This window comes from Oryctolagus cuniculus, chromosome 3, assembly GCF_051225735.1.
Source record: "Oryctolagus cuniculus isolate XC-2025 breed Fujian yellow rabbit chromosome 3, ASM5122573v1, whole genome shotgun sequence".
In the NCBI taxonomy this organism is placed as follows: Eukaryota; Metazoa; Chordata; class Mammalia; order Lagomorpha; family Leporidae; genus Oryctolagus; species Oryctolagus cuniculus.
Window position 1 is genome coordinate 99,181,051 of NC_142869.1, and position 25,048 is coordinate 99,206,098.

The 25,048-nt window shown below is 36.0% G+C and overlaps 1 protein-coding gene across 2 annotated transcripts in view; it reads right to left on the reverse strand.

The window, feature by feature from the left end:
• The window catches only part of ARHGAP15 (Rho GTPase activating protein 15), a 659,666-nt gene that overhangs the window by 516,084 nt on the left and 118,534 nt on the right, over nt 1–25,048 (reverse strand). For both annotated transcript variants that reach the window (XM_017342824.4, XM_089329238.1), the window contains exon 6: nt 17,210–17,299. In XM_017342824.4, coding sequence (XP_017198313.2) covers nt 17,210–17,299 — 90 coding nt within the window. The remainder of the gene's footprint in view (nt 1–17,209; nt 17,300–25,048) is intronic.

Consider the following 25,048-nt stretch of genomic DNA (forward strand, 5'->3'; position numbering starts at 1 on the left):
GCAAACTTTATGAAAAAAAGAAGCAAAATAATAGTAAGGATTTCCCTCATACAATGCAAACTTTTTGTAAAATAATTTAAGAAGTTACTCGTAGCATATTTCTCCACCTCTGAATCAGATTTGGTTCATGAAAGCAGAAAATTATTACTCTATCAGAAATATGTCACGTATGATGAATAAATTAAACAAATTCATAGGTGAAAGGAGTAAAATAAACAATCATGGATGCATATTGTTTCCAAATCATGTTTTTAATGGAATCAATTTCTTCTTTTTTTTTTTTTTTTTTGGACAGGCAGAGTGGACAGTGAGAGAGAGAGAGAGAGACAGTGAGAAAGGTCTTCCTTTGCCGTTGGTTCACCCTCCAATGGCTGCTGCGGCTGGCGCACTCCAGCTGGCACACCGCGCTGATCGGATGGCAGGAGCCAGGTACTTATCCTGGTCTCCCATGGGGTGCAGGGCGCAAGGACTTGGGCCATCCTCCACTGCACTCCCTGGCCATAGCAGAGAGCTGGCCTGGAAGAGGGGCAACTGGGACAGAATCCGGCGCCCCGACTGGGACTAGAACCCGGCATGTCGGCGCCGCAAGGCGGAGGATTAGCCTAGTGAGCCGTGGCACCGGCCTGGAATCAATTTCTTAACATAGCAACTACTGAACACCTTCAGTCCACCCTATTTTGGTTTCCAGAAAATTAGTAGAATTTAGCAAAGCAAGTGAAGTATTAGTTACTTTCTTGGAGACTGCATCTGCTTCATTCTCCTCTCACTGAACATTCCACCATAGTTTGATTTGTGTTCCATTGGAAAAAATAATTTTGTTTTACTTTAAAAGATGAAGTAGCATGTATTATTATCAAAATGTCACTTTATATGGGTGGGGTTATTTAAAAAAAACTATGCATCAAAGGACATATTAGGGAATAATGGGGAATAGATGAATTATATTCAATTTCCTAACCACAAATTATATATTTTTGAAAACTGGCTCTTCCAAGATTCTGGGGGCTTCATCCAGTGCAATGAAAAAGTCATGGCTAAATATATATTTTCTAAAATAACCATAAAAACTATTAACTCCTAGAGTTTGAGGTGACTGAGTAATTTCATCCTATTTTTTTTGTCAGTTCTGTTACTGAATTAATGTAACATGGATTTGGATATAAACTGCATTGAAATTTTAAAATTTAATTGAATTGAAGTAATTCAAATTAGTTTTCCATCCAAGACAGAACAGACTTAGCATCATGAAGCTTTAACTTGAATATACTAAGCTTATCTTTAGATTTAATTCTGTAAGCAAAAACCCAGGAAGAAATAAATGAATTAAACCTTTTTATTTACATATTTTTGGAGCAAAGGAAACTAAGTTGGTGGAGGAAGGTCTGGGAACTGCATGTTCACCCTATCCAAGTCAATGTCTCTAACCTTGAACATCCTGGGAAAATACTCAGGAGCAATAATAGCACTTTCAATGTGTACATTTTGCAAAACTAAAGAAAACGTGTGAATAGTTAATTCCAAAACACAAAGCAACATGGACTTCATGTTTTCTCTTAACTAAGATTCAGGATCATTTTAAACTTTTAGAAAGAAACGAAAAAAATTTGCAATGAAAATATGACAAATACCATTTTCTCAGGTCATTTGTGAGCTTATCCATCAGCAGCACAGAAATCAAATTTCTTTTCTCTTCCCCAGAAACTCCTGAAGTGCCAAAACTTTTAGGCTATGTTTAGATTTTCCAACTGTAGCTATATCTGCTCTTATGTCTTACAGCCCAATTTTTGGGTTAGACTCTCTATGGTTGTTGGCCTAACCATGATCTGCGATAATCCTGGATTCTGGTGGTCTGAACTATTTTTAAAAATAACATGGTTATACAATTTTCTCTGTTTTCAAGAGGCCAAGGAAGATACTATCTTGAAGACTTTGAACACACTGTTCCATGAGCATTTTCTGTCATTTCTTTTCCCTTGTAAATTTTCAAGCCAAATTATGTTGCCTCCACCTAATGTTGCAAAAACTTTGGGTGAAAGCCCAATGTGATTCTAAGACTCTGGTATGATTCCGTGTAACCTGGCATCCTTCCTGGAAGTTAACTTTGTTAGGCAGCTATTTCTATAAACAAACTGAGTAATAGAAAAACTCCATGACCAGATGAATGCCACTACCCTCATTTTCTCTACAAGCCTATAAAGAGCTGGTGTTTAGTTGTTAAGTATCGCAAGTTGACAGCATGAACTGTGGTCCCAAAATCCTTTAAAAGGTCTCTTATGCTGGTTAAAATTTACTTTCAAAATTGTTGTTATTTCTCATAAAAGTTAAACCATTAATTTTGTCTATGGATACTATCTGTACCAATTAGCCATTGCTCTGTAACAAACTAGCCCAAAAATTAGTGGCTTAAAACAACCACCACTTATTTGCTTATAATCAGGAATCTGGTAGCACTCAGATCGTGTCATATAGTGGTATGATCACAGTCCTGTACCTCCACTACTAAGTGAGGCAGCACACTGATCACTAGGAGTATTTCTGGATAATGTTCCTACACTGGGAGTGTTCATCCAGAACTATTCAATGCCTACAGCAAGTCCGGTCGATGTTGTAAGCTCCTGGATTCTTGAGTTGTATGATTCAGAAAATTCAATGAGTAATTAGAGCACAATATCACCATGAAGTTTATCTTAGGCTATGCTAAGAGCCTTAAAACAGAGGAATGTAGGTTGTCTAGGAAGGCATTGTCTCCTGACGCAAATACTTACCAATTGAAAATCAGCTCTTGGCCAGTTCAGAAAGAGTAAGTACCTGATCACAGAACAGCAAATGACTACGTGACTTCAGCTTTCTATAATGCCCCAAGTATTGTTAAATTCACCGAATCATAGATTGGGCAACAATCTACGGACAGAGTGCCATATTCAGATTTTTGCCCAAGCAGGTCCACAAATTTTCATTTTATCTTCACTCTTAACAACAGTGCCTCTGATCTTGCCCCTATGGCCTCAGGCTAGCCTGGGGAAAGAACATAGACTGGTTGTCAGACAGGAGAGAATGGCTTTGCTTGTTCAGAGGGTTTCAAAGAGACAGTCTAGAAGATAAGACAGCAAGAAATCTAGCAATATCAGCAGACTTATGATAGTCAGCACAGAGCATGCTTAATATAATGTCTACCAATGAGTAAGTCAGTGTACCATATGACTTAATTAGTTTAAGTCTTCTAGCCTCTTTCTTTAGGTAATTAAAACTGGCACAATAGACCTATAGAGTGGCCATGGTAGGAAGACAGGAACTGCAGAAGTCAAACACCTGGGTTCCCTCTCACGCTGATACAACTCCTGCAACCACTTTCCAGTGGCAGAAGCAGACACTGAGCTTTTCAACACCAGGCAGGTGCTTGGTGGAAAACTGACTATACTAGACACTTTCATCATTGGGTGAACACTGCTCCCTTCTCATTGGCACTGATATCATCTGTGGATGCTGGTATTCCTTCTCTGCCTACATAGGATCATTCACAATGCTGCCTCAAATCAAGTAAGTGAAGGAAATGCAACACATGGACAGTATTCTTCCTAAATTCATTCCTTGGAAGCAATCAAGCCAAAAGTCAAATATTTTTTTTAAAGTCTCAGCTAAGGTAATAGCTTAGGAATAGGACCCTTTTGACTGAGGTACAACATTCAAAGATACTGTAAATTCAGTAAATCAATACATGGTACATAATCATTATATGGTGACACATGGCAAAATAACCCCAGCAGTTAGAATATATGGGTGTATGCTTGAAAGTTATAAATATTGGACTCTGGTGATTACAAATGCTTGTTCTTAGGATGGGGTAGAAGTTTGCTTTCACAGAGATTAGTAATGGTATCACGAACTTAAAACCATGAGCACTGCTCAATAACTAGGGATACCCAAGATATGGGTCTGAAAGCAAATAAAATGGTTAATATAACCATGTGGATGATTGTTCCTAATAATAAGAAAAAGATAAGGTTTCTTCTGTATATCAGCAGCAAGAAGAATCATTCTGAAACTCAGGTGATTCTCTGAGATGTACTCTGGTGCTTCCATAACTGGTCAGTGCATTGCTTGTCAACTGCAGCAAGCAGAGCTAAAACTGGGGGCTCATATATGAAGGAGTGATTGGTCCCAGCAGGCGAAAACAAGACTAGTCATAGTCCTGACTGAAGATGAAAATCTACTATGAGCTGTGAAGGAGGTAGGTGGTGAGCGCCATGTAAGGTCTCATAAACACTGTGGCAGCAAAAGTATATCATTTTTTTTCACTAAAACTTGCTTATTGGTTATTTTTAAGAGACTGAAGTCATTCAGTCTTGAAGATTCAGCATTTTAGATTTGATGTAAAGTATGAGTAAATTTGAACACTGCAGGCATGGACTGCCTCAAATACTTGTTGTGTCCTGCCTCCCACCCTCTTATGTTCATGGCTACAGATGTAACTGGAGTAAACAGTTCTATATGGATGCCACTTCCCTTTCTTTTGAACTGACTGCATCTTGTCTCAAGCATATCCCACATACTTCTCAATTTCTGCTGTGGATATTCTGTGGTTCTATGGAGTAGACCCCTGAAAGAGCATTCTAGGCACTCCAACCCATGCACAGACTGAAAATCAAGATTTAAAGACATTATGCATCCCAAAGGGAACCATAAACCAAAAGAGTTGAATGCTGATGGACAACTGCTTTGTTCTATCAATACTTCGCTAGAAAATTCTGATGAGCACCCCAGCTACATTGTGACCAAGTATTAAAAGTCTTTGCATTGGCTTTTCTTCCCTGTTTCACTCTTGCTTATTCTTAATTTATCCTTTCTGAGATACTTCACAAATAATTTCATTGCAACACAATTTATCCTCTCAAATTTTGCTTTCAGCCTAAGCTTAAGGATATACATGACAAAATTACTTACTTCAAAGAATACAAAACTATCTTCCTATGAAAGAAAAGGATCGTTCCTCTACTGAGATACAGCTGTCACTGTCATAAAATTTAGCATAAACAAATACACCATCAAATGCCCTGCTATAAAATGGAACATCCAGCAATTACATTCTAAAGGATTTAAGGTGACATCATTCATTAGAGTATATGAATGATCCTCTTGACTAAATGGGAATTTAGTGTTAAGTAGCTGTAAAAGCTGCCAAAAAGCAAATGTTATTGAAACAAACATTAGCAACTTATGACTAGAACCTTAAGCCTCCTGAACATAGCTGCAAGGTTTATTATCTCTATTATGGAGCCATGAGAAACTACCCGAAGATTGCATCCAAGTCTATTAGGAGAATAATTTACTTGAAATTTTATACTTCTAGCTGGAAGAGATAGGGACATAATCAGTATTGATTTTACTTTCTTTGCAAGGTTTATTATTGTTGTTGTTCATGCCATCTTCCTAAATATGGGTAGAATGGAGAATGTTCCAGGGGTCGAGAGTTGAATCAACTTCCCAGGGAAGATGAGCAATACTCTTCCATGAGCCAGATTAAATGTTTTGAGGAAGGAAGCCTGGTAAGTGGCAAATGTGGTTAGTAACAAAGGTAATATCAAGTATGTATTCACAGAGTGAAAATTTTATTAAAGAATTTTAAAATAAAATTCAAAATCTTATTTTAGGTATAGGCATTTCAAGTTTTCTTCTGAAGGATACTATTCGTTCACTATCACAATTCTCTATATTTAGAGCAATAGCTGTTTTTTATCTGACTTCTACTCTAAATCACTAGAATCTAGTTATTAACTATTAAACATTATCCCTGGGAATTCAGACTGGAATTCAGACTTTCCTTATGCAGCATTTTAACTCATTTTCTCTTATAATTTTGAAAGATTTGTGACACATAAATATCTATCTTAAGTGCCAGAATTTTTCCTATGTAAAGTGAACCATTCTATAATTATTAGGAATTTAAAACATACTGAAATTGTAAAAATAACTTAATTGGTCCTGATTAAGACTCAGTTAATGAATTCATTGATGCATGAGAATCATCAAAACTTCTTAAAGTGTATTGTAATTCAATTTTTTTAAAAAAGTGGAATATAAACTAAATAATACTTTCCATTTAATTTGTAAACCCATAAAGGAAATTTGTTAAGTTTCTGAGTCATTAACAATCAATCCAATTTTGTACTATAATAATTGAGCAGGAGGAATCCTTGATTTTTATGTAGCTCTATGTATTTTTCTATTTTTTTAAAAGATCTATTTATTTATTTGAAAGAGCAAGAGAGAGAGAGAGAGAGAAAGTCTTCCATCCACTGGTACACTCTTTAAACAGCCGCAATGACCAGAGCTGTACCAATCCCAAGCCAGGAGCCAGGAGCTTCCACTGGGTTTCCCACGTGGGTGCAGGGGCCCAAGGACTTGGGCCATCTTCTACTACTTTACCAGGCCATAGCAGAGAGCTGAATCAGAAGTGGAGCAGCTGGGACTCGAACTGGCAGCTTTACCAGTTACACCACAGCTCTGGCTCTTTTTCTATTTTTTAAAAATATTTATTTTATTTAAAATACAGAGTTACAGAGAGAGAGAGGGAGAGACAGAGACAGAGAGAGTGACAGATTTTTTCATCCGCTGGCTAACTCCCCACACAGTTACAATTTGCCCAGGCTGGGACAGACCAAAGCCAGGAGGCAGGAGCTTCTTCTGGGTTTCCCACGTGTATTCAGGGGCCCAGGAACTTTGGTCATCTTCCGCTGCATTTCCAGGCACATTAGCAGGGAGCTAGATCAGAAGTGGAACAGCCAAGAATTGAACTGGCACTCAAATGGGATGACAGCATTGCAGGCACTAGCTTAACCTGCTATACCACAGAGCTGGCCCCTATATTTTTTCTTTTTCAACAGTGTAAATTATATGAGTTTCAAAATCAAACTCAGTGAATGATAACTTAAAAAATTCATGTTTGGATCCAAATGAAGGATTACAGCATCTCATGTAGATTCATATTTAAGCAAAATAGCATATATTTAGATTCAATAAATCTTCTTAATACTTGAGTACATACTTATTTATATGCCAACAGAAATGAGTGTCAATAAAATTCATCAACTAACAACAGCCAAGAGTAACTTCCTTTGATGAGCCACATGAAATATACTTTCACATTCAGGACAAAGATAGACCTGAGTATCTTACTGCCTCCCCGAATCTTCTTCCCTGCAACAAGACATGGAGAAATGGCTGCCTGGATTAATGCAACCCAGGGTCAGAAGATGGTGATATTCGTAGTTCACCACATAAAGCCCTTTGAACGTCTGACCACAGAACCCAGTCAAATCCAATCAGCAAAGTCAGTGCTGAAGCGCCAAAGAGCCACCAGATGGCAGCAATGCTTCTATGAATAATGCAGCATTTTGTGCAGTTCATTTAAGATTTCCTATGTTAATAATAGAACAATCCTACTTTAGCAAAAGGATAAATGTGTTTGTAACAAGGCCAGCCATTTTTATATCACCACTTATATTTTGTGAGGTCCATTTGTGTTCTAATATTTGGGTCCCCCAATTTTAATTTTCATATGCATTAAAAATTAAATTGCTGGTGAATTTCATTTTAATGCTGTGAGAGAAAATGACTGTGGCTTGAAACAAACATCTTCCTTTCTGATAGACAAATAACATCTGCAGTTGTAAATGTTCCAGTATAACTGTCAAAAGAGAAGGGTTTCATATAATTCTCTGCCACCTTCATCAGTACATCCTTCACATTTAAAGAGTTGTGTATACATTCCCTTTCCATGAATTGATTTCAAATCCGTTACAGATCTCAAATATCAGAAGCTTGCTTTTTACTTTCTCATAGGTGTGGGAATTTCAAAATGAAACACTCCTAAAATTCAACTGCAAAACCAAACACTGCCAATGTCTTTCTAAGTTACCTGGGAAGGTAATTCTCAGGATCAGTGCTTCTTTTTCTTTCTGAGCCATTTCAGTATTTTGTTAACTTTGCCACTGTAAATCTTGTTTTGCACATGTTCACCCAAAACATAAGACTGTTAGGGGCATTTATTTCTTTTTAGAGAGGACTATTCCTGGACCTTAAATTTACCTAACATTTCATTTATAGCACTAGAAGAAATTCTAGCAGTCTCACACAAATTGATTTCAACTCTAAATCTTCCATATAAATGTCCCTTCCTTGGTCAGCTCACTTCATATAGATCTGTCAACTGAACAGAGTTCCAACAACTTCCTTCCTGATTCACCTCCTCCACCCCCAATATCAGCCATTTCATCGCATTCTTTCACTTAGGCCATCTCTCAATAACCTGTTTTGTTAAAATAAAAGAGGAACCTCCTCCCCTCTTCAAATACCACCAATCCTTAACTGTACTGCAGCATTTTATATCCTTGCTTTGAAATATTTTCAAATCAATGCTTAGTAATACTTTTAACTATTTTATAGACAGACTCTGCATAAATTCTACAAGTGGCCTCTCAGTTCTGTATGAATCTGTTGACATTTTTCTTTCCTCTTAAACTCAATATTGTATTTTTTAAAATTTATTTCAAGTCTTTGTTTATGGCTGCTTGCTTAGTCATTTTCTTTTACTGCTTTAAACACTGCTCTGAGGTTGCAGAGGTTTGCCTACCACTACTCAGATTTTCCTCCTCAGTGGCTTGTGGTATACAAACACTGTAAATATACACGTATAGATGCATTTTTCTCTTCCTTTCCGAATCAGCCTTATATTTCTAAAATCAGAATGGCTTTGGCTATTTATCTGCCAGTGATCCTATGCTGTCCAAAACCACCCAATTTTATTCCTTCCTGTGTCACCCTTATGGACAAGCTATAAAATGTGATACCATTACTGGGCCCATTTATTATGTGCTATCATTAGAGATTAAGTCCTTCCTTTCTCTGGAGTAGGCTTGCTTGCTATTTAAAACAAGTCATATGTGGTATGAAACATGGCTGCTCTCTTTGAAAAAAATATAAAATAAGAAATTTGACGCAGATACGAGTGTTGGTTTGAGTGCTGTCTTGCCACCATCCACATAATGTTTTCTGTACTGAAAAAAAAAAAATAATACCCGATGATTCTATTTCAATTTCATGAAATCCCTAGGTGACAGTGGCTTATTTGGCTCAGGTTGGATAGTTTGCATGGCTTGCAGTCTTGGTTTGATCCCCACATGGTTCAGTTGCCTCATCCTGGTCATGTGAACATGGGGAAGCTACTGTTAGCCATAGGAGCCCAGGGACGGCACAGTGACCATCAAACTTACTACCAAAGCTTCAAGAAGCACGGTATGTTCCAGGAGGGAAGTGATTCACAGTATGCTATCAGCAAATGAAGGAAAGCATGCTGTATCCAGCCTAGTGTCAAGCTAAAACCCAGATTTGACTGTAAATGCACAACTCATATTTTGGAGCACATAAAGCTCGTTGTTCCAAAAAGCAATGTGAGATGAGCTAACCTGTGATCCAAACTCATTTGATTACACACATCCATTCATCTGCTATAACATTAGAGACCAAGAAGTGAAACTGACATTTCTTTTCATTTTTTAATTTTGATTGATTTTATTTTTTTAAACTTAAAATCTTTATTCCCTTGACCAATTAGAGATTAGGATTTACTAATAGAACTACTGTCAGTCTTTACTGTCACTTCATTGTATCTATTTTGATGATAGTTCAGAGAGAAATGGGTTCAGTAAGGTACTCTAGTGGAATAATGAAGCTGCACAAATAAAAACATATGCTCAGAGTCTAAGGCTTATACCAGCAGTCTTCACAGAATAACCCAGGAAATGAAAGATCTGGTAATGTTTTGCTGAATAATATAGTTAATGTATACACCTTAATGCTAGATTCCAGATTATCCTCGAAAAAAAAAAAAAATAAGGAGCTCTAGTATTTCTCAAAACGTAGACCTACAAAAAGCCAGTGGTTCCAAGTCGTGTGGTAGGAGCCCAACAGTCATGTTCTTCATCTGACAAGCAGGCCTCCCAGCAATTCCTTGTTCCTCTTTCTCTTTTTGTCAAAGTTAGTATGATGTTCAGCTATCATACATTCTTGGAATCATTTTATTTTTGCCCTCAAGTTTTTTTTGTAGTTGATATTATACATCCCTGACATTCATACATCTAAATCAAAGCCCCAAATTTAAAATTATATCTTTCCTTTATGAAACTTCTGTGTAATCTCAAAGACAAAAATGGGGCTGAAATCATTAAAAATAGTATCTCCTTTCCTTCAACAAGAAAAAAAAGTATGGTCCATATATCTCTACAGGGAAACAGTGTCAGCACTGCCAATCTTTCATAGTTGCTGCATTTGTCTCTAAGATACCTTCTGCAAGCACTATTAGACAAAATGCTTTTCCAAAAGTATTAACATGGCTGGCATTAATTAATTTATTTATTGATTAGATGTTACATTAATGGTACAATTTACATTAAAATATTAAAAATAATGTAAGTAAGGTTTGAGGACACACAATTTTTGATACAAAGCAAAAGAAAAGATTTTCACGTTATATTAACTGTTAGTGTATTGGTTAAGTTCAGAAGGCAGTTGAACAGGGAGAGTTAGGTCAGAAATTTTGAGCTGCATTTTATAGATGGCTGCCTCATCTCAATTTTTCTGAAATTCATATCTGGAATTTCTCTTAAAAAAACTGTGTGATGATGTGGTTGGTTGATGAATGATGATACCCTGTTTCATTAAATGAAAATCATTCCTTTGCAGTGTTTTTTTGTAGTTGTTTTCAAAATACATCAAACATGGGATTACTTCATTTGAACAGTAGCACAGATATGAGGTAGGTGTAGGAAGGCCTGTTATGTTATTCCTTTTTGTGACAAACTAAGGAAGTTAGTTAATCAAGGAAAGACCCTGTCCTGATTCTACATGAAGTTACAACTGACATACCAAAACTGGAACACACTTCCCTAGGCTCATGGGCTCTTCCTGCCATACCTTCTGAATGATGGAGGAATATCTAATAGGTAGATAAAATGACTGGGGACAATTTACGAAGCAAAAACACTGTATTAGGCATTAATATTTCTCCGACTCTGGTTTATTTTTAATGTTATGCCTTTTAAAATGCTGTAATTCTCCAAAGTGTAACCAGCTTTACTAGAAACCTAATGCACATACAAAAGTGAAGAAACATCTCTTTGCATTTAGTTTGACTATAAGCATTGAAAAATGAAAGGGAAAATTGGTAGAAGCTCAGATTTATTTTAAACTGCCACTTTTAGCACAAGGATATGGATAAAAACAAGATACTAGCAGTTCTCCTTTTGGCTTAAATTGGCATTTTCCAAGATGTTATTAAATTATCTTTACATTAATAAACTTTAGTATTACTTAAAACGTTTTAAGCTGAGACATATTCATATCAGGAAGAGCAATCAAATTATGTTTAAATGTAGTGCATATCCATGGAAAATATTACATGAATATATTTAATAACCATCATAGGCAGAAGACTCCATCCAAAGTCAGAAAAGCAATGTGAGTAATGATAAATCTATTCTGAAGCCTCTTTGACATTTAGGGATAGGATCTGTCTCAATACACATGTATTTTTAAGATGTTCATCTGTTTATTCTATTTGTTTGAAACAGAAAGACAAGAAAGCAAGAGAGACAGAGAGACACTCAGAGATCCCCAACCCACCACTCTTCTCCCCAAATGATCACCACAGCCAGGGCTGGGCCAGGCCAAATCCAGCAGTCAGGGACTTAATCCAAAGATCCCACATGGGTGGCAGGGACCCAACCATTAAAGCCATCACTGCTATATCCCAGTGGAACTGGAAATGGATTCTGGACTCAAACCCAGGCTCTGCAATATGGGATGTGGTGTCCTAACTGGCATCCCTATTGCTAGACCAAATGCCTGGCCCATATTTTCAAACAGGAAAAGTGAACCTCAAGTCCAGGAAATTCAGCTGTGCTATATTTTGAAGTTATAAGCTGGTAATGGGAGGAGGAGAACAGATTTTAATCTTCCTGAATCACTTATTTTTTTTCTGCATTGCAAGTGTATGATTAATATATTTTAATCAGCCATAATTAATTGGTAGACTATCCTGCTTAAAATCTGTAATCTATAGAAGACACCAATGCATTCTCATCAGTATTTTTTTATTTCTTTTAAAAGAAAGTAAGAAAAACTGAAGGCCTAGTCATTTCTGGCTCCAGGAAAAGGTAAACCTTTAGAGTATAAATGATTTCATTATTTAAATGAAGAATTATCTCCTGTCTCATGCTATGTAATGAAAAGGACAAAGAAAACAGAATCTTCTTATTCTTTATCTCTTATTGACATTCTGGAATCTTGAAGATTAGGGCCTATATCAAGGACACAGTTTTCTAAAAAATTTTTATGAAAATTATTTATATTAAATATTGTGTATTATATATTTAAGTTATAGGTGTACATATAGTTACCACAACTCCAGCCTTAGCAGTAACAATTTAAGAAGCTAAAAAGTGACCAGTTCTCTGATTTCCTAGATATAAGGCAGTAGGGGATTTAGTTTCTATCTTTGTACTTCGGGCAGAAACTGACATATATGGTGGCCAGCACTGTGGCGTAGTAGGTTAAGCCTCCACCTGCAGTGCTGGCATCCCATATGGGTACTAGTTCCAGCCTAGGCTGCTCCACTTCTGATCCAACTCCCTGCTAACGCATCTGGGAAACCAAAAGAGGATGACCCAAGTGCTTGGGCCCCTACACCCACGTCAGAAACTCAGAAGAAGCTCTGAGTTCCTGGCTTGGATTCGCCCAGCTCTGCCCATTGCAGCCATTTGAGAAGTGAACCAGTGGATGTTAAGACCTCTCTGTCTCTCCATCTCTTTGTAACTTTGCCTCTCAAATAAATAAATAAATCTTAAAAAAATAAACTTACTTATATGACAGAAGTTAAGAACATTTAAGTGCTTAATTAAATAGCATAGAATTAATTATAATGCTTTGGGACTCTCATATATTTGATAAGAAGGGTATCTCCATGGAGTTTGAGGTGTCTGAGAGATGTATTGGCTGTCCATTTGATGGGTATGTCATGAACTCTGTTTTCCTAAATTTAAAAAATAAATGTGATTCTGAGAGATTTACCTTTCAAGGAAGCATGGAAACCTAAGTGAAAAAAATCTTTCTTCAATTCTGAAACAAGAAGATATTAAAAGCAAAAAAAAAAAAAAAAAGTTACTTTGGATCTTAAACTGCTTTGCAGCCATTTTCCCAGTTGAACTTCCTACCAAAAAACTTTGTAAATGCCTGGTGTACGCAAAGCATGGAGAGAAGAAGGTGGCAGTGGTACTGCGAATATTGTGGATGCTGTCTGACAATACTGCCATCCTTTAACATGGTTTTATTTAGTTATTACAACTATCTCTCTGTAAATGACATTTAGGATTATTTAAGATTATGTTGTAATCCTTTTAATCCTTCGTGCTTTAAATTTCAGGCTAAACACCAAAGAGCAAACTAGCACTTAGCAGGAATGTTTAAAACATGTGATTTGAACATAAATCTTTTTATTCACTCTTTCCCTGATGAAGACTTAGTGTTGCTCTTAGGTTAACTAAGAAAACTTGTATCACAGTTCATTACAAATCATTCGGTTGCTAAGCGTTTTCTTAAGCTACCTCAGCCCTGTGATGGTTCTTGACAGTTCTAGTAAAATTAAACAAAAATTATTGCAATGAACATGACTAATTTATTTTAGAATTTGTATGACCTTTTACAATGTATCCTTCCAAATTTGTGTATGTCTGGAAACGTTCTCTCGTTCCTAAGGTCAAGCTATTGCATGTATGTTTATCATACACACATGCAAATTATATAAACATATGTCCGCATACATATGTATTTTAACACATATTATGATGTATCTACATATACTTTATTGTAAAAGTTTTTAACAATATTTTAAAAAATATATATAACATTATTAAGAAGCACCAATTAGACCAAAGATGGCTCTGATATAAAACAGGCAGACATTCTTAATCAGCAAGTGAGTATCACCCTGATTTACTGTGTTGGTGAATACTAAACCTTAATATTTAATTAATGTTGTCACTGTTATGCTACAATGTACCAATCAAATAAGACTGAATCCACATCAAGGGTTTGATAGGATTTTGACTACCAAGGAAACTTGGCTTGCAATACAAAGAAAATGAACAACACAAATGTACAGATAGCAAGTACAAACAAATGAAATCTTTCCATTTTTGTGTGTGCCACAAATGTGTGCTTCAGAGACGTGAAGCGTTTATATATACACACAATTTTTTGTTTGTTTTCCTATTCATTTTACGTATGACTTCTCTGCAGACATTGTAATTATGTGGCATATAATTGCTAATCCATCAACCTTTTAAAGACAGATTTCAAATTTTAAATTATTTCTAATTTTGCTCTTCTTTGATTTTTCTTGAACCAAAAAATCTCAATAGTCATTTGCTATCTGTAATCTATAATTCATAGACTGAGATTGAACACCAAGCCTAATTCAAACTTGGAATTCTAAAGCTATTTCTGATGTAGCACATCAGCTGAAGCTATGACGGTCTTTCAGTCAGGAAGAAACACTTCATTATTCTGTAGGTAATGAAACCCTTGCACACACACACTCACACATCCAACAATGCCTTAATACCATGTTTTTGAGATATAATCATGTTTATTCTGATCATTTGAGAGTTAGACCAGCTAATGTATCTAATCAAATATTGATGCAAGTCATCTAGATTTAGCTCTCTGGCAAATCCTTCCCGATGCTTTTTCGTTAACAGAACTGTAAAAGCTATTTATATTGTTCTTCACAAAAGGCTTATAGTCTGTCTTTGGACACACATTAGTAAACGTTACCTAAGCTCATGTATTGAGGTAATGAAAAGATTTCAGCATGATGGGAAAACTAAGAGGTTCACGTACAAAGAAAGAAGCAGAAAATGAAACTTTTTGTTATTCACAATATGCTTATAATCATCTCTTGTTTGTCTAATGTACACGAGACAAAGCAATATATGTAAGAACATCAAGGCCCCTTGAACTGTTTGGTTACATTACGAACAAAATTAACTGACAAACGGTTTTCAATGAACTTCAAAAATAAGCAAATATTTAGCAAAATAAGAAGAGTTTTTAATGATTTAGGAAGTACCTATATTCAGATATAATGAAAGAAAAAGTGGAAAATTAGAACAGGAGATGGTTATTCATAATCAGAAAAAAATTAGGATGCCGTACATAGAAATACGAGTGATATAATTGTGCATATATGTATATTATATAGTAACACATAAATATTTTCCTTCCTTATTTACATCATTCATTCCATATACTTGACCGCCAACCTCATTTGTCATCTAATGAACTTTTCATGGGGTTAACAGAAGAAACTGAAAGGACTGGGTTAATTCCCAAGAGTATCTGTTGTCCAAGTATTATGTCTGTGTCAAACGTAATATATTTCTTTCATAACTTTGGTGATTGGAATACTAAACTCACAATACATAGTAAGGTTATAGCACTTAGCTTACGAGTTTAGTTCAAAACTAGTCATGTTGATCATTGAAGTATTGATCATTGATCATACAGATCAGCATTACAACCTCTAAATTTTGTTATTTATGGAAGAATAACAAAAGATAAAAAGTTGGAAAAAAGGTATCTATCACTACTCCACAGTTCCTCACTTTAAAACAAAACTTATTACTCCTTCTTGATTCTGTAAAGCCACATGTTAATCACTTTTGACTTTAGACTATTAATTTCCAAATGTTTGCGTTTTGATTAATCAACTCTCTCATACCCTTCCTTCCTCTCTCTTTTCTTTTTTAAATTTTATTGTGGTTGACAAACAACTGTATATACCCTCTGACTTTTCAAAAGGATTTTATTAATATAAAGAGAACAATTTTCATGTTTTTCATAACACAATTCTAAGATGATAACCATACTTCCCTCCCTCCCTCCCTCACCCCTCCTTCCTTTTTGTTTCTCTTTAAATTTTGCAACAACACACTTTCAACTTATAATCACAGGCTTAATGCACCACTAATCATAATGTTCAACAAGTAAAATGCAGAAAGACCACTGTTTTCAAGGAATATAGACAAGGACTATATATTTTTAAGTTAAAGTTGATATTTAAATAAAATGAGAAACATAAAATATTCAGAAAATGTTGAAAATGATTTTAAAACTGTTTAAGTCTCAAACATCTGAAGTTATTTGGATATATCTGAATTGGCCCTGAAAGATACACACCAAACACAAACCAGCTTTTTCTCCCCATTGAGAGAATAAGAAGTAAATTTCTTCTACCTATGCTTCCGTAAGACCCAATATATTCATTTTAACCAAGTCTTTAATAACAGAGCTTACTTTTCTCTAATATCCTAAAAGCTCTTAGAAGATATTTAAATTAAAAATTTATAATGATATGATTTATTTGGCTATTAAATCATAAAAATTCTAAAATATACCTATAAAAATACTGGCTACTTTGGAAATATAAATGCAAACTAAATTTCAAACAAAGATAGAAAAATTTTTATAACTTATCAGCAAAAAAGTCTTGCTGTGTTTTATCATTTTGGCAATATCATCTGTGAAATATTAGATTTGTTTCAAGAACTTCATCTGGTTCTCCCCAATCAATAGGATATGAATCTAATTGTTAGTTACTGTTATTTTCTAAAAAAAAATTTGAGGATGCAATATGAAAAACCCAATTTTTATAGCTGTTCAACTCTCTCCATTCCTCTACATTATCCTAGTAAATATAATTATTGATTGCAAGGCAGGAATGGCAAGGAATAGCTTATCATTAGTGAATCTTAATTTGTGTATATATGAGAATTTTACACTAAACCTATTTGAATCACACATTCCAAGTTTGAACCCCAAACAACTATCAAATACATTACAAAATTCAATATTTTATGTGTCAAGTTAATCAACACACAACATCAATTTTGTGTTCAAATAGCAATCAGTCACCAGGGAAAAATAATAACACAAACCGAAGATTCATTACGGAGGAGGAGTCAGCTTTTCATAATGACCTTCAGTCAACTAGTTCATGTATGTGAACACATCACAAGAAGGTCGTCTTATTTTGATTACTCAAGAGAGTTCAGATTTACAAGTAATAATAAAAATTGAATATATGTAGCATTCTTACCTGAAAGACATTCTTTCTACTTGATTTTTCCTTGGTCCATTCAATATGTGCTCCACATAAATCCACACTTTCTGGCTTGTGCCCTGTTTTCTGAAGCAAAAATGAAATAAGAAAAAAAAGTCATTAGAGATGCATTTCAGAGAAAATAAGAGTTTATTGAGTGAGCAGCTACACACATTTATGAAAGAAAGCCTACATTTTTCCCCAGGGATAACCTAATTTGTAGGAATCTTCATTTTGGACTTTATAATTTCAATTGTCTAAAAGTATCAGCATACCTTAAAATATTTTATTAATTATAGACAATAAGGAAAATGAATATTTCAAATGCTTACATTTTGAGTTTTCAATAATTATAAAAAATAAAAGTTCAAACTCTATTAAATAATATTAAGTAATTGCTATTAAATAATATAACACAAAAGCGTTTAAGTCACATACTTAGAATTTAGGATGATAAATTTAGAAATGATAAATCATAGTGTAATGGAACTATTTCATAGTTTTAGCTGTGTGGCTTTATAAAAGCTACTTAGAATTTTACTCTGTCACCTAGAAAGTTGAGCAGGTATTAACATGTTAACAAATTCAATACATATTTGAGTGTCAACTATTTGTTTAAAAATTCCCTATTGAGTCATTTTAAGACTATATACATATTTCTGTAATTTTGTTGAATGAGTTTAATTTAGACCCAAAAGTTTGTAATACATGCTTAAAATTATAATGTATTACTTTGTAATTATTCAGAATAATCAATAGAAAGATCATCTATGTTTGCCTCTTTCTATTTTGATTCAAGTGAATCATATTTATATAATTTTACATTTTCCAAATTCCTATTATTAAACAAAAGTTTACCCATTTGGGAAATTTCTGTGCTATTTTTCAAACAACTGTGGGATTCCAAAGACTCCAACTATTGTCGTGTGGTCTGAGCTACTCTAGGTGTCTCTACAGTTTAATTTAATGAGTTTAAGACATTGTCCATAGAAGACCTTAAATTTTTAGTATACAAAAGTTACAATATTTTAGCTCATATTCTAATAGTATGAATTTACATTAAAATGTGATATTATGAATGAACAAAAAGAATGTTAAACTATCTTTTTGCAACTGTTGTCTTATAGCAACCATGTCATTATAATAGAAATAGACTATTCTATTCTGGTTCTTCTCTTATGGTAAATTGTGAGGTTCCCAGTTTTTGGTAACTCAATTATTACTTTTGTGTAAACCATGTACATGTATCGTGATAGCTTTCTTTGTTATTTAGTAGTAACTTCATGACTGACCCATTAAAATGAGTCTCCTGACCCCTAAAAAATATTCTGACTTTAACTGGTTTACCCTATGCTCTGATCATTATTTTGAAGATCACTAATCATGATGATCATTGTCAAGTGATTAATTATGAAGATCTATTTAAAGCAGCATCCTTCTGTTAGAGGCAATTACATTTTGGAATACTCGGAACCAACAAAAATGTCATTATTTTTAATTATTTTTATTATTAGACTGTTACACTTTAACAAAAGTGCTTATCCTTCCCATGTAATATAGTAAGAGGAAAAAGTAGAATTATTTAATGGCAGAAGTACCTTTTATATATTATTAAGCATTTCCATAAGTGCTTATAACTATTAATGCATGTGATTCTTACTATTGTATAAGCGAGATATTATTATGATTACCAGGTTACAGAAAAGAAAGCATACCCAAATGGCTCTCGCTTGGTTAAATCTTTCCAAGATAACACAGCTAGAAAGGAAGGGCCAGAATTTAAAGCACACGGTGTCACTGTAAAGTCTGCACTTAACCACTGTGCAGCCCTTGAACACTGAATTGACACAGTGGTCCTACTCATACTACAACCTATAGAGGTTTGGGAAGAGCAATAACTTTCTCACTGGACTCCAGGATGGACATATTGATCTTGTTTTTGTCCTTCTCTGCTAAATGTGATCTTGCCTTAGGTCCTTGACACCACCTGGTTACCTGGAAAACCTCCCAATCTGCACATGGCTGACTCCTTCTTACTCATCAGCTGTCAGCTAATGTCACCTTGTCAGAGATCTTCCTTAACTGTCTCACATAAAAGAGCGCTACTCCAGCAATTTTGGTTGCTCTCAATCCCACAACTTATTTTGATTTCACTGCAGCCCTCTTCCTAACTGAAATTAACATATATATTTTTGTATGCTGACTGTCTGTGTTTCCCCCACTAGAATTAAGCTCCCTGAGCTAGGGCCTTGTTTGCCTTTCCCTCCACTGTTTTTTCCCAGTGTATGGAACAGTGCCTGGCACACAGTCGTTCAATGAATATTTGCTGGATTCATGAATGAAGGAAAAATACCAAAATATAGCTAGCTTTTGTGCTTTGGAAGGAAGGTTTGGGTGTCTTAAAATTCTCAATTTTACAGCAATTAAGATTTGCATTTTTTAAGCAGTTAAGCAGTCTTCAGTTTGTGATTTGAATAAATGATAAACAGTTTAATGGATTTACATGTAGATTGAATGTGATACTTCACGGAATTACTTAATAAACATTTATTGCATGCCTACTATGTTCCCTGTGATAAACCATACTATCTTCTTGACTCTGTGTTTGGACATAAAGAAAATACTAACTCTTTAATAACCCCATATACACACTGTATGCTCTAGCACTGGAGGCATCCTACAGATAAACAGCAATCTAAACTTTTTTTTTTTTTTTGACATGCAGAGTGGACAGTGACAGAGAGAGACAGAAAGGTCTTCCTTTGCCGTTGGTTCACCCTCCAATGGCCACCACGGCCGGCACGCTGTGGCCCGCGTACCGCGCCTATCCGAAGGCAGGAGCCAGGTGCTTCTCCTGGTCTCCCATGGGGTGCAGGGCCCAGGCATTTGGGCCATCCTCCACTGCACTCCCTGGCCACAGCAGAGAGCTGGCCTGGAAGAGGGGCAACCGGGACAGAATCCGGCGCCCTGACCGGGACTAGAACCCGGTGTGCCGGCGCCGCTAGGCAGAGGATTAGTCTACTGAGCCGCGGCGCCGGCCAGCAATCTAAACTTTCACAGTCTTACCATCATCTAGGTATGTCAATCTCTAAATGTTCTCACCAGCGTCACAAAATAATCCCATTACCCTGGCACGTAGCTGGACTTTTTGGTAATCCCACCTCTGCCCGCCACAATCAGCAGTCTCTTGGTGCTCGCTCACGTGAACACTTACTCCATGGCCTGACTCCTTCACCTTCTCTCCACTTCAGCAATCTTCATTCAGCTTCCCATCTAACAAATCCTACTTTCTGAGCTTTTCACTATCACCCTGTTGTTAGGTTTGTTTCTGATACTATGGAAGTTAGCAACTTCGTTCAGGGTCCCAAGTCCTTCAAGCCCTTGCTGGTTTCACCTCTTTTCATTTCCAGGCCTAGACCCTAAACAAACAGCCTCTTAAATCTCCCCTACCTCCAATGATACTTCTGTCATCTATTTGTCCTTTTTCTATAATCTTCCTCATATCCCCTAATTCAAGTATCTTTAGACTATTTACAGTAGCAACGTTACATCCTTCTGCTGGGCCTCTGATCCTGCTTGAAATTCTGTCTTTTGCAAGCGTTTTTTGCTCCACTTTCTCTCCTGCCTCTTGATACCTCTCTCCCAAAGCTTTAGCTCTTACAAGTCAGTCACACCAAAAGGTTTTCTTCTGCTTCACAAAGATGACAGAATCCTTGATGGGCGCCACGGCTCACTAGGCTAATCCTCCGCCTGAGGCACCGGCACCCTGGGCTCTAGTCCCGGTAGGGGCGCTGGATTCTGTCCTGGTTGCTCCTCTTCCAGTCCAGCTCTCTGCTGTGGCCCAGGAAGGCAGTGGAGGATAGTCCAGGTCCTTGGGCCCTGCACCTGCATGGGAGACCAGGAGGAAGCACCTGGCTCCTGGCTTCGGGTCCGCAGCGCAGCGCGTCAGCCATAGCAGCCACTTGAGGGGTGAACCAACGGAAAAAGGAAGACCTTTCCCTCTGTCTCTTTCTCTCTCACTGTCTAACTCTGCCTGTCCGAAAAAAAAAAAAAAGATGACAGAGTCCTTGTGTTATAACATTCACAATTCTTCCCACTTTCATAGCTAGTCTGGGCAATCAAAATGGAAAAACACTAAACTTTAGTGATAACTTCCTATGCATTTTGCTGTCTGAAAGCATTATATTGATTTCTCATTTATATATTACAACAATCTTGTGAAACTATTGCATGGGAAGAACTAAAGGAGCAAGGGGAAGAATGCCTTATGTAAGTGCTTGTATTAAGATAGGAATTCACTCATACTTGACTCCCAGTTCCAAGTTCTTGATCATAACATAATACCTCATCTCCTTCCATACTATTTCGAACAAATGCACATCAAAAGCAATGCCGTTTTCAGGTCCAAGAATGAGAATTCACCTGGATTTACAATTTCTCACTTTCTTTTCTGATGCCAAAGTTCTGGACCTCAGCCTCTGACACTGGTTCACCTGTCTAATGTCCTATTCTATTCCCTGGGCATGTGAGTGACTTCTAAGAGTGTCAAAGTTACCTGGTCTCAGTGCTGCAGAGTGCATAAATATCTCGCAAAGCATGTCTGTCTTTGCCTCAGAGAGAGAGATAATCCTTCTGCCCAAAGTTGTTTTGTTTTTGTTTCTAATTTGATCTAATCTTGTTGTTCCTTTCTGGAGTTGTCCCTTTACCCGTGCTTTCTCCTTCTCACAAATAAATTATCTCTAGCAGGATGTAGCCATGCTCAAATCATTCCTGTTTAAAAAAAAGGGGGGGGGGGAGCAAGCATCAATGCCACAACTTCCCCTTTCTCAATCCTACCTAATTCCCATCCCATGGTGGCCGGGTTCTTCAGGTGTCTGCATTTCTATCCCTGTTCACTTGTGCTCTGTTCCATTCATTCTTAATCCGCTGCAGTCTAGCTTTTACTCCCTTCCTTGACTAATATAAAATGTCTTAACCATTAAGGTCAGTGACAAGAAAGTATCTGATGGCTTATCTCCCATGAACATTTTATACTCTTATACTTGAATTCTGAACTAGTTTCTGCTGACCTTTCTCCATTATGTACACTTGTCCTTGAGCTGTGGAGACATTTTCTCTCCAAATTCTTTGATTTTTTTTTAATTCATTATCTGTTTCTTCCACTGACTGATCTTTTTCTTCCTACTTCCTAACTCTTGGTAACTCCTCTAACTTGGTAACTCCTCTAACTTGGTAACTCCTTACTGTTCTAAGCCCTCGTTATTTCTCTTCACTTACTTCCTTCTTGCGGGTTTCGGTCTTGCACCATTACCTGTAACATGCTGATTCCCCAATCGTCCTGCTGGCTCCCAGCTCCCTCTGATGTGCCAGAACTGTACTTGCTATCTAACTGGCATTGGAATGTGGCAGAGACACCTCAGTGAAATAATGACCTTCTTCACTACTTCTCCCTTTTAACAACTGCTCTTGTTTAATTATCCCTTTATCCATTTCACCTGAAAATTTCTTAATTCTCTCCCTGCCTTCCCTTACTACAGAGAAACAAAAAGTACAAAAGCCCTAATTTCAAACCAGCTCTATCTTCTCCACCTGGTGACCCTCACCTCATTCCAGCTCTTGTTTTATCTCACCTGAATGCTTCTAGCTCTTTCCCCTGTAGACAGTCAAAAGCTTTTCAATTCATTATCCCTATTTTGACTTTTTTTCCCCCTAAACATAAACCTCATGCTATTTCTTTTGGAAAACTTATTACTGACAGAATGATACCCAAATCCCTCAGTAAGGTATGCAGGCTGCTCTTTATAATCCCCTTCCTGCCATCCTTCTCAATACCCTTCCCTCCCCCATTCTCCACACCAGCTATGCTACAATCACAGTAGTTTCCAAAATGAAATGTGTTCTCACAATATTTGTGAACTGTGGAAAGACTGCACAAACATTACACATTACAAAAAAATTACAAAGGAAAATATTTGGGTTATTACAATGCATTAATAAATAAAAATACATCATACATCTCAAAATGATTGTTTACAGAATGAGAAATCAGTAAGCACTTAAAGCACACTACTTCTATTTATATTGACTTTAAGTAGGGACTGATCTCTTGGCCCAAAGCAAATAATAATTTGGGGTGAACATAGACATATGACAGAAAAATGAAAGTTATTTGGGTAAAATTAAAGCTCAAGTTAAAAAGTAAAGCTCAAGGTAAAATTAAAGCTCAATTACTTTAAGAAGAAAAAAACTAAGATAAGCATGTGGAAGACTCTGTAAACATGAACCTAAACAGTATTTTGCTTCCACAAACCTGAAGCAGACACACTTAAGCTGAAGAGCAACTTTAGGAGGTGGGATTATTGAAGGGAAATTTCTCTGTAGTCAAGCATTGAACACTGGAATCAGTAGTTCAGAAAAGTTGTAGAATTTATTTGGAAGACTCTCAAGATTTTATTCAAGAAGCCTGAAATTAAAGAATCCTTTAATAGGAAACATATTTCTGATTCTGAATCTATAAAACCAAGGAAAAGTCTGCTAATGAAGTGCATGATGCCAATGGATCATATTGTACATCATTATAAAAATAAACTTTTAAAAATTGACTAAATATGGGTTTACATCTAAGAATGTATGTATCATAGCTCTTCTGGGGCAAACTTAAAATAGGAATGACTGATTTTTAAGTAGAATTATTTAAGAGTTACTGCTTTTGGACAATAAAACATAAAAGCCTCTTTGTTGGAGCAATGTATAGTCATTAAAAATTGATCCCAGGTCTTGTCCACTTCTGATTCTTATTACTCTCTTAGTCCATTTTCATCATTTCCCAATAATAACTGACAGTATTCTGTACATAACAGTCTCCTTTAATTTAGATTAAACCTTTGGGTTTAGTTTGCTGTTTTTCTTTATGGGATATTTGGGGTCCATAGTCTTTTAATGTATATTAAGAAAATATCAAAGGCCAGATGCTCTTTTGCTTGATGGTATTTTTCATTATGAAGATTGGGAATGTATGTAGGCAACAAATCATGGGACCAATCACTCTCATCCCCTTATTACTAGCGTGGTTGAAAAAAAGATAAAGCTCATATTTTATAAGATATGTTATTAGCTACCATTCTTTATTTTGGATTAATTGCTGTTTCAGAAAATAGGTTCAAATTGTCTTTATCCTTTTGAACCATGAAACAAAAATCTGTTTAAAGGAATTAAGTTTTATCACATAACTGGTTTTGATTCTGGAAAATCATTCATGAAGGAGGATAAAATTCACTTATAAATTCTCATTTGGGCAAAATGATTTAGGAAAGAGTGCTGAATGGATACCTGATCTTATTAATGCCTAAAGTATGGCCCCTGTCAACAAAGAAGATGATACTATGATTATAAGATGTGGGTTTTATGCATATGAATATAAATGATGTTAATAATATCTGAAATTGTTTCAACAGTGAAATTTCTCAGCATATTACATGACCAAATCAAACTATATTTTTAGAAAAGTAAAACTTTGTTAGTGATGTTGGGCACTGGAATGTGGTATTTTTTTTCTTTAGAAGGAAGTATTCTTTCCTTTTCCAGAAATGAATAAATATCACATTTATTTCTGAACCAACATCTTGCGAGAATAAATCAAATAGGTTCTACTCACCCTACATTTGTTCTATGCTGATACTGTTGTATATTTATATTACATAAAAAGCTAATCTAATTCTGCAAGGTGAACAGCTTGGACATATTTTCAACGTCCCAGGTGTCTCCTCAGAGTCTGTTCTTTAAGCTGTCATACACTGCATTCACCTCCACAGACCCTGTAGATGGACAGCTCCCACC